Below are 11,297 nucleotides of genomic sequence, written 5' to 3'. Positions count from 1 at the left end.
AGACAGAAAGAAAGACAGAAAGACAGACAGACAGACAGAAAGAAAGACAGAAAGAAAGACAGACAGACAGACAGAAAGAAAGAAAGAAAGAAAGAAGAAAAGAAAGAAAGAAAGACAGACAGACAGAAAGAAAGAAAGAAAGAAAGAAAGAAAGACAGAAAGAAAGAAAGAAAGAAGGAAAGAAAGAAAGAAAGAAAGACAGAAAGGAAGAAAGACAGACAGAAAAAAAGAAAGACGACTACTAGGGAGAAATTAGATGATTATTTTTTGCCTATCTTGTTCAAGGTCAAGGTTTCCTTATGTGTCTCCCTCGGGAGAAACTTGTCTCGGATACGGGAAATTGTTGCAATTGATGGTAAAATTAAGTAGCCTACATTGTTCGACAATCCAGTCCAGTAGGTGGCAGTAATGCGCATTCAAGCTGGTTGCCAACCGCCAATAAAACCAAAAGAAGAAGAAGAAGCAGAAGCGCCATTTCACTCCAGTGCAGTAGGTGGAGATTTGTGTTCTAGTTGTTTGGGATCCGCAATACTGCAGAAGAAGACATGTAACAACAACAACAAAAAAAAAAAAAACAGGAAATGTCACTTTCCTTTCGCCAGTTATGCTAGATCAGTTTCATACGACAAACCGTATGGACGTCATATTAATAGTTAGTTTCCGGATGTAGCTAGTGTAGTTTTAAACTGGCTAGCTCACCTGCTGAGTGCTGTGAGTTATGATACGGTAACTGGCTCTTCACGGACATGCCGAAGTCCAAAGGATTACTTGACTTCTGAATGCATCTACCATGTGTTTGTTAACAAAACATGACAGGGAGTTGCTTGTCAACGTTACATCTCTGTATCATGTTTCTGTAACTTAGTGGTCTAGCATGACCTGATTTTAATTCGGTTGGAATCTCGTCGGGGTTTTTTTTTTTTTTTTAATGAAAGAAGAGACATGGGCGATGTGATCGTTCTCAGCTCCGACAACGATGAAGAGGACTCTGATGTGGAGATAGTCGGCTCTTACAGTCACTTCATGAGTAGAGGTGACCCACTGCCCCTCACAGCGGTGCGAGTAGACGTTGAGTCTTTGAACGTCAACGTCCCCACGGTAAGTCTGCTGCGCGCGACCACAACACGCGCTAACTAGAATACAACATTAGAAAGGTTTTATACTGTAACACATAAACATATACTGTAACATATATACTGTAACACATATACTGTAACACATATACGTATACTGTAACATATATACTGTAACACATATACTGTAACACATATACATATACTGTAACATATATACTGTAACACATATACTGTAACACATATACTGTGACACATATACACATACTGTAACATATATACTGTAACACATATACTGTAACATATATACTGTAACACATACTGTAACATGTATACTGTTACACATATACATATATACTGTAACATATATACTGTAACACATACTGTAACACATATACTGTAACATATGTACTGTAACACATATACTGTAACACATATACTGTAACACATATACTGTAACATATATACTGTAACACATATACACATACTGTAACATATATACTGTAACACATATACTGTAACACATATACATATACTGTAACATATATACTGTAACACATATACTGTAACACATATACATATACTGTAACACATATACTATAACATATATACTATAACATATATACTGTAACACATATACTGTAACACATATACATATACTGTAACATATATACTGTAACACATATACATATACTGTAACACATATACTATAACATATATACTGTAACACATATACTATAACATATATACTGTAACATATATACTGTAACACATATACATATACTGTAACATATAGACTATAACATATATACTGTAACATATATACTATAACATATATACTGTAACACATATACTGTAACATATATACTGTAACATATATACTGTAACACATACATATACTGTAACATATATACTGTAACACATATACTGTAACATATATACTGTAACATATATACTGTAACACATACATATACTGTAACATATATACTGTAACACATACTGTAACAAATATACTGTTACATATATACATATACACATATACATATACTGTAACATATATAATGTAACACATACTGTAACATATATACTGTAACACATACATATACTGTAACATATATACTGTAACACATATACATATACTGTAACATATATACTGTAACACATACTGTAACATATATACTGTAACACATATACTGTAACATATATTGTAACACATATATACTGTAACATATACTGTAACAAATATACTGTTACATATATACATATACACATATACATATACTGTAACATATATAATGTAACACATACTGTAACATATATACTGTAACACATATACATATACTGTAACACATATACATATACTGTAACACATATACTGTAACATATATACTGTAACATATATACTGTAACACATATACTGTAACATATATTGTAACACATATATACTGTAACACATATACTGTAACAAATATACTGTAACATATATACATATACACATATACTGTAACATATATAATGTAACACATACTGTAACATATATACTGTAACACATATACTGTAACATATATTGTAACACATATATACTGTAACATATATACTGTAACACATATACTGTAACACATATACTGTGACACATATACACATACTGTAACATATATACTGTAACACATATACTGTAACACATATACTGTAACATATATACTGTAACACATACTGTAACATGTATACTGTTACACATATACATATATACTGTAACATATATACTGTAACACATACTGTAACACATATACTGTAACACATATACTGTAACACATATACTGTAACATATATACTGTAACACATATACACATACTGTAACATATATACTGTAACACATATACTGTAACATATATACTGTAACACATACTGTAACATGTATACTGTTACACATATACATATACTGTAACACATATACTGTAACACATACTGTAACACATACTGTAACACATATACTGTAACATATATACTGTAACACATATACTGTAACACATATACATATACTGTAACACATATACTGTAACATATATACTGTAACACATATACTGTAACACATATACTGTAACACATACATATACTGTAACACATATACTGTAACACATATACTGTAACATATATTGTAACACATATACTATAACATACTGTAACACATACTGTAACATATATACTGTAACACAGAGCGAGAAACACACACAAAAATACGTCTTTTGATGTCAGCTGCTCCTAAACGATGCTCTCAGTCAGGTAAAACTCAAATAGAAAAACTCTCTCCCTGTTTGCTAAAAAGCCAAAGTGAAGGAATTTTGGTTGTCATTTTTTTGACAGAACAGCAGAGACCAAGATGTATTTTATCCGTTATCCGTCATAGAAATAGATTAATTTAATTGAACAAAATGTAATATTTTATTTTATGTTGGTGGCCACGGGCCAGTTTTGTTGAAATACTGTATATTATTACCTGTTTTAATGTTCATTATGAAATGGTTTAAGTCATACGCCCTATATATCCCCTGGCTAGCTTCAATTAACATGCTAACCATGTAGCCTATAAATAAAATCTTTGTATGTGTGATATCACAAGAGCCTGTACCAGGAGCTGTGTAGCATGTTCTGACAGGTAAGGTCTGATCTTCCTGATGTTGTACAGGGCAACTCAACATGACCGGGCAATCGAGGCTACTTGAACCTTAAAAGTTAGCTGGTCATCAATCATGACACCCAGGTTCCGGGCAGACTTTGTGGGCATGAGTTTGGTTGTTCCAAGCTGGATATTGATCTGTGGTTGCATAGAGGGACTGGCTGGGATGACAAGGAGCTCAGTCTTTGAAAGATTGAGTTGAAGGTGGCATTCATTCATCCATTTAGAGATATCAGGAAGGCATGATGAGATTCTTGCAGAGACTGTAACATCGTCTGGCGGGAATGACAGGAAGAGCTGGGTATCGTCAGCATAGCAGTGGTATGAGATGTGCATCATTATTCACAATGATACAATACAATTAGAGAGCGAGAAAGAGCCATCCCCATATGAAAGCTTTGGCAGAATGTCACTGTACAACTTCAGAGCCAAGGTATTTACAATACAGTATATTTGTCAGTTTCCCCTACCCTTACACCTCTTTATAAGACACATAAATTCACAACCTTAACAAAGAATTGTGGTTTTAAACAGAAAAAAATAACTTACTTCATATGAACAAATGAAGAGAAATGTGACTCATTTTTGCCAGCAGTATGCTAAAGACTGAATTTTCCATTTCTTGCTTCTTTAGTGGAAATTAATACATTGTTTCCTTTCCAGGGTTATATTAACCTCACGGATCCAAGATGGACTCTTCCAGACCTGAAGGTGCACAAAAGAAAAAATTCCACATCCTTGGCAGTGATGGACCTGACTGAGATTGTGACGAAAGAGGAGTCAGACAATTTGCCTCCAAACTACTGTCAAATGAAGGAAGAAAGTAAAAATAAAATTCATACTTTAAACGAACAAGATTTTAACATACAGAAGAGCCCTTCAAGTGACTCAACTGCACTACAGGAAGACTGTTTGAACCTAAAGCAGAGGCAGATATGTTTGGATTCTCAAAGCCACCAAAAGCAGACCACCAAAGAAAATCATTGTGTGCCAACTATAAAATTAAAACGGATGCCTTTTCTTGAAACTCATGTTAAAGACCTGAAGATGCCAAGTCGTTCTGTATCCTTAACCAAAGATCCTATGCAAATGTCACCGAACTTTATTCAACAAGGTATTACCAGTGAAACACCAGAGTGCAGCAAAGATCTGAGGACAACTTCTGTATCAAATAGTCTCCATACAGAACCCCTACTTGACAATTCACTTTCTCAGACTATTATTTCTCCTGTCAGAAAAAAACAAGAAGAACTTCCAAGCAAGCCGTTAAATGTTGAAATGTCTCAGCGTGTACAGAGCCCTACTGACTTTGCCTTCGGAGATTCGAGGGAGAACAGCACTTTTGACACAAGGGATGACCTTTGCTCAGACATTTTTATTGACTCTTCATCAGTCCCTTTTTCACCTTTTAAAGAAACACATGATCCCTTTCAAAGTCAGGTCCTCTCCTCTGATCCAGAAAAACTGATATCAGATAAAGCAGACTCTGCACAAAGTGTTCTCTCTAATCACTCACCCCTCTACTCTACTGCTACCAGACTGAACCTTTCTGAGCACACTGACCTCAACTGTCTGCCCAAAACAAGTCCCCAAACTCTGAACTTCAAGAGCGAAGTTGACGCAGCGCCCACCTCTGGTTATACATCAGCTGAGAATATGTATAAATGGCAAATGAAGACGGTTAAGGTTGATGAGGCATCAAACAGTTCTGACCTCCTGGACTGGAGCATCCCCTGTGAACCTCTTTTGTCTGTGCCTAAAACTGATGACATGGATAGCAGATCGGGGAGCTGGCAATATGAACAGGATCGAGGCATTGACAGCCCAGTGCCTTATACTTGGCAAGAGGTAAACACAGAGAGCAGATTTGATGAGGACTTCAGGGCAGCCAGTCGTGACGACAGACATTTTGTGTGCCCAGTTACACTCAAGAAAATAATGTCCGGACCAGCTCCAGCCCTGGTGAGACACATTTCTAAAGCTTTCAGCTATTCACAACCTTAAGAATCCTGCTGTCCGCTTTGAGATCTTAAAGTATGGTGGGGTTCACCCATACGTCTAATTGCACAACTCTGATCTTGGGCAAAATCGAGCCCAACATCTGGTCTATAATTGTCAATACATGTCTATTTCATAATTTGTAAAATTCAATATAAACGTAAGCCTAGGGCATTGCATTGAAACTAAATTATTTACCCACCAACAAACAGTTCAAATTGAAAAACCCTCACTTTGGGAATCACTGCTCTAGAGTTTTATACTTTTCTGTCACAGTTGTTACTTTTCTGTCACACTCGTTACTATTAAATGTGAAGGTATGCTAGGCTGAATGCGTGGCATGTTTTTCTTTTCTTTTCTTTGTTTAGACGGTTGAGAAAGAAGAAGGATTTAGATCTCCAAAGTTGCTATGTCGTCAGAGCCTGAGCCTGGTTTACAGTACCATTGATGAGAACTACCCAGAGGGCACTTTGCAGCTCCTGTCTGACCTTCTACAGCCTGGTTTCTACCCTCCCAGGGATATCACAGTCCACCTGATGAATGGCATTCTGCTCGACCCAAAGTGTCCTTATCATCTGTGTGTGCAGGCCTTTAGTCTGCTGATGAGGACACAGAGGTGAGGAAACCACACAAATAAGAGTTTATAGTAATGTTTTTATTTTCTAGCCTTTAACCATCCAACTCCCTTTCTGTCTTTGAATTCAAATTAAAACTGCTTTCTGTTTTGTAGACATCACATTGCGGATAATTCGAGAGTTCCATGGGATTGGGAGCTGTTGACCACATGCATGATTAATCAGGTAAAACAATCTATGAATGTACACTAGGTAATATAACAATATACAATACCATTAGTGTTGTTTTACTAAACTATATGAAAGGGATTTTGGTTGTGAAATTGTAGAATCTAAATGGTGTTAAATGTTCTGCTCTAATTGGTCGATTTACAGTGAAGTTGCAAATTCAGAGCTCATTTGAACTCTTACATTGTAGGTACATTAATCACAAATTTGCCTTCTTGTTTTTTTATTCACAGTGGGATTTTTGCAGAAATTTTCTTCTGTGTCAGTTTCATCAGAAAGATGTCATTCTCCAAATATTTAAGCATTGCTGATATTGTCAATTGCAAAAAGAAAAATTAGATCTTTGTTTCGGTCAGTCTCACTTAACAGCCTATCTGTGCTCCTTTTGCTTCTACAGGACAACATGAAGAGACATCAGACTGACGTCTTGCGCATGCTCCTGGAGTATGTTGTGCAGACTTTGGAGGATGACTTCAAGGCCAAACATTCTTCCTCTACCCTACAACACTCCATCGCGAAGGCAACACTGTCATGTGATAAGCAGTTCCCTCGTGTCAAGTGAGTTTGGTTAACAGGGGTCTGTAAAGCATGAAGCGCTGCCAATCATAAAAGTATTCTGCTCTTTATTCAACAGTCTTTATTTACAATGTTAGGAAATACAAAAATTGCTTTGAACGGGTAGGTGTTTGCATTTTCTATTAGTTTTTTTTAACCAAAAAGCAAACATTATTCAGAGAGTGTTTAATTCAGAGGATCAGATCAAAATGTCTGAGCTGCTAACACCATTGCAATGACATAATTCCTCTGTGTGGCTTAAGAGTGACATCCCATATTAAATACATGCCATTAAATGTTTGCTGAAAACACCATCCCTTTCATGTGTATAAAACTTTTTTTAACTTTTACACATGAAATTACACTTTTTATAAAACCAGTATCAGTTGATTGGAAGCTGTACAATTGAAGCTAACCCACAATCTCTCTTCATCATAACATGTACAATAAAATGTAACTTTTGTTTTCTTGTTCGAACATATTGTAAGACATGATAACAATTTCTATGTGTTTTTATTTTAAAATCATCTTTTATTAAAGTAAAATATTTGTATGTTTTATAGGGATGTCATCAAGTGGCTCTTCACAGCCATCGTGAAATCAACAGAGAATGGAGAGAGTAGAGAAGCAGCCAGAGAAAGAGATGAACAAATGAGGTAATAACAAACCCAAAATATATATCTTATTTTTAAGAAGTTTTTTTTTTTAATTAGTTTTTGCTTGGGCAGAAGAACGATTTCTTCATGTTTTTTTTGGAAATAAAAGGTTATATTATTGTTTGTGTTCAATGGTCTTCTTCATATTCCATTTCTTTCTCCTTTACTCCCCTGCAGAATCGTCTACATCCTCCAGAGGATGCTGTCCTTGGCTCTGGAGGTGGACCGCTCTCCAGCGCTCACCTCTGCCAAACTGTCCCAGGAGCTATTCCTTATGCTCATTGGCAGTGTGCACATACGAGCACACAGGTGAGGTGGCGAGATAAGGTTTTATATTTGCCATTTAAGTTCCCATCAAAACAAATCAGACAATATGACATTGCCAATACATGTGGCCTGTATTTATGAACCATTATTTTGCCTTGGCAAATGGAAATCTTAAACCTATTTAATCAATTTAGAAATAACCTTTTGTAATGAATCAATGTATCAATTCAGAATAAACCACTGAGAGAAATTTGTCACTGGCAAAATCTGCTGCAGGTCACTGTTGACTAATCTGTTTCTGACAACCAGGATGTTGTTGCTGGAGTGCCTGCAGAGTAAACTGCTGAGATGTAAGCTGTTGGAACATCTGTTGGACTATGCTTGCCCACTGAAAGTCTCTGTACCCATGTCGCTCAGTCTTTTGCTGCATTTTCTGAAGCACTGCACTCTGGTTCCTGACCCAATGGTGAATATCTCTCTTGTATCATGTTTTCATCTTTGTCTTATTGTCTTCTTCCATTTCTCAATTAAGAAATTGTTAAGATTATTTAACTAAAAGCTTAATGGAAAAGTTTTCAACAACATGTGACTGTTCAATACAATTGATCGGTGATTGACTTTACTAGGACGGAACTGAAAGGTGGAAGAGGTGGGAAGAGTTGGTCCATCTTCTCTGGATGTTGCTGCTCAGCTACAACAAAGCAATGAAAGGTGAGATGTGGTACAGAGTAGAAGAAAAGGGTGCCTTGAGGATGTAGTTGCTGCAGCTGCCAAAGTCATGCTGAACTGCTCCACATTTGTTGTAGTTATTTCATGAGGTTTTGGTCATTATCCCCGTTACACACTTATTTACATGTATTCATTTAGCTGCATGTTCGTTGATTGTAGTCCAGGGGATCCACTTTATGGATTTTTTGCCTTGTGATCCATGAAGCCCAGTATTAAAACATTTAAATGCTGATAGAAGGAAATTTCAAATTGTGCTGCTTTCACATTAATTCTGTCAAATTGAAGAGAGCATCAAATTTTTCAATAAATGTTGGTGTTTGTCTCAGAATTATCAATAGTCATTACACACAGCATCATTAGCTCCCTGGTTTTTCACTGAAATCTAAAACAGAGGTAATAATGTCGAGCCTATCAAGTTTAAATTCAACAACTTTATTGACTAATTCAACTCTTCCTTCTGCCAGGAGGCAGACAGTGCTCAGAGCCTTTGGGAAACCTCAACTTCAGTGACTGCAATATGTGGTGTGTGACTATAAAGGATTGTACTGAACTGTTTAATGGAGTCCTTTTCTACAACGGTGATGGAAGGAGGGGAAAGCTGGAGTTCTTATTTTAGTTTAAAAACAACTCACAAGAACTCTACTGTCTTGTCGTTTCCCCCCCTTTCCTCTTCAGGCTAGGCAATATGGCCTAAGAATAAAATCTCAGATTTTTTCGTACCAAACTCAATTTCCAGTTTGAATAGATTTTTTTTCTTCTTAAAAAAGAAGGTAGCAGGTAAGTTTAGGAGTGGATACAATTCATCATTTAGACACAATTCAAACCGACGAATATGACGGACGTGGATGTAGTGGCAAAGAACATAAAATATGATCATTGTGAGGCAAAATGCCACACGGATAAAGGTTATTCCAAAACGGGGGTGAAGCACCAGCGGATAGCTTGTGCTAGCGTGCGGTAGATTGCATTGTAGGCACATGCAGTAAACGGACACACTAATTCCTACAGTGAGTGTGTGCTTCTGGACCCAGGAGAAAAGGCCCAGTTTGAATGTTGTATTAACAAGCTGCTGCAAACAATGCTCCTGACTCCTCCTTTTAAAGTGCACTATGTAGTTTCAGGCTACAGCAAAAGTTCAGCTGAGGCAGAGCAACTTCTTCAACAAAAGACTTGGCTGGGAAGCACATACATGTACATGGGGTCGATGGTTTTAGGCATGTGGATAAACCAAGGCTTTTTGACTGTATTTATGGGCAGTGGGCACCATACCTTTAGTAATATACAAGACTACTGCATCAGTAATAGCTTTCCATCATGATCCTTTCTTGTCATATGTGACGCAATGGGAAAATTATATGACAAATGTTGGGTGCTTTTTAACAGCTATTTGTGGGCTGTAGTGGTCTTGTGCATCTCATTGTGAGACACATTCCTCCCACCCTGCTGCATGCCTCAGTTTGAGATGGTGAAATCAATTCTAAACTCTTCCTTAATGCTGGCAGCCATGTTGTTGTATGTGTCTCTGTAGGAAGTTAACGAGGGGGGAGGATGTGAACTACAGGTGCCCAAAGGGAGCAGTGGAGGAAGTTAAAGCGAAAATCTAGATTTTTATTTAAAAAAAATCATCCTAAACCACAAATAGAAGTTAATTGATTTCTCGTTCAGCCCTATTTCTACTTTAATTACATTATTCTCTGACTTTCACTACTCATTTTCCTATTTGTGTGTTTCTGTTTGTCTCCTGAACTAATGAAGAAACATTTAGCACAATAACCTTCATTCATTTTTTTTATTGTGTCATTTCATTTCAAGTATGTTTGTAACAGTCTATGGCATTTAAATATGGTTTTAATTAATAAATGTTCATGAAAAATTCCAAAAAAAATAAGTAAAATGACTTCACTGTCACAAGCCTAGTTTTTATTCACTCAACTTCTTCATTTCTTCTTCGTAGGATATCTTTGCAGCTCAGTGGTGGAACAAAGCGGCAGAGTTGGCACAACGGTCTTCAAGCAGGATGATATAGTGTCCAAACCTGCAGTTCATGAAGCTATAAAGGCCTTTCTATCAAGATCCCAGGAAGACCTCGGCCAGGCCTTACCTCTCCATGTTGAGGAGTCCCTCACTTATCTACAGGATTACCTGCTAGATGTCTGTCAGTCTTGATTAAAAACACTTGTTGATGTTTTTTTTTTTTTCCTTTCCAATCTGCATTGTGTTAATTTAATATTTATATATATTTTTTAGATTGGATTTTTAATATTTTTTAAATAAAGGCTGGGCCTGGCTGAATTCTTGTTCTTGAAATATAAATCAATTTTGTGCATCTTTGTTTCTATAAGTTACTTAGCGACAATAAACAGGAATTTGTAACTACATATATTGCCAACTCCACAATTTCTAAAACAAGCCAAAGCTAATTGAACCACTTTGTTATCCATCCATATTATAGCCAGTCACTCATCACTTAAGGGTTATATTTACTCTGACTCAACAGCTGGTTGGACCGTCTACGAGCTGACCAATAGGATCAAGCGCTGTT

The 11,297-nt window shown here is 36.4% G+C and overlaps 1 protein-coding gene across 1 annotated transcript; it reads left to right on the top strand.

The window, feature by feature from the left end:
* Positions 1-563: 563 nt before the first annotated feature.
* simc1 (SUMO interacting motifs containing 1) lies at positions 564-11,133 on the top strand. The gene is made up of 10 exons (XM_020645282.3): positions 564-1,098; positions 4,411-5,709; positions 6,114-6,361; positions 6,476-6,545; positions 6,946-7,106; positions 7,667-7,759; positions 7,937-8,068; positions 8,336-8,492; positions 8,653-8,737; positions 10,710-11,133. The coding sequence occupies exons 1-10, from the start codon at positions 943-945 to the stop codon at positions 10,919-10,921; spliced, it is 2,613 nt and encodes an 870-aa protein (XP_020500938.1). The 5' UTR covers positions 564-942; the 3' UTR covers positions 10,922-11,133.
* Positions 11,134-11,297: the final 164 nt, after the last annotated feature.

This window comes from Labrus bergylta, chromosome 9, assembly GCF_963930695.1.
Source record: "Labrus bergylta chromosome 9, fLabBer1.1, whole genome shotgun sequence".
Taxonomy (NCBI): Eukaryota; Metazoa; Chordata; class Actinopteri; order Labriformes; family Labridae; genus Labrus; species Labrus bergylta.
Note: the sequence above shows the minus strand (reverse complement) of the source record. Positions and strands in the feature narration are given on the sequence as shown.

Bases quoted from the DNA above. Each gene is read 5' to 3' on its own strand.
- simc1 (XM_020645282.3), top strand. From the start codon at position 943: ATGGGCGATGTGATCGTTCTCAGCTCCGACAACGATGAAGAGGACTCT. The intron at 5,710-6,113 runs GTGAGACACATT...TTCTTTGTTTAG, and splicing joins CCGGACCAGCTCCAGCCCTG to ACGGTTGAGAAAGAAGAAGG. The intron at 8,069-8,335 runs GTGAGGTGGCGA...TCTGACAACCAG, and splicing joins GTGCACATACGAGCACACAG to GATGTTGTTGCTGGAGTGCC.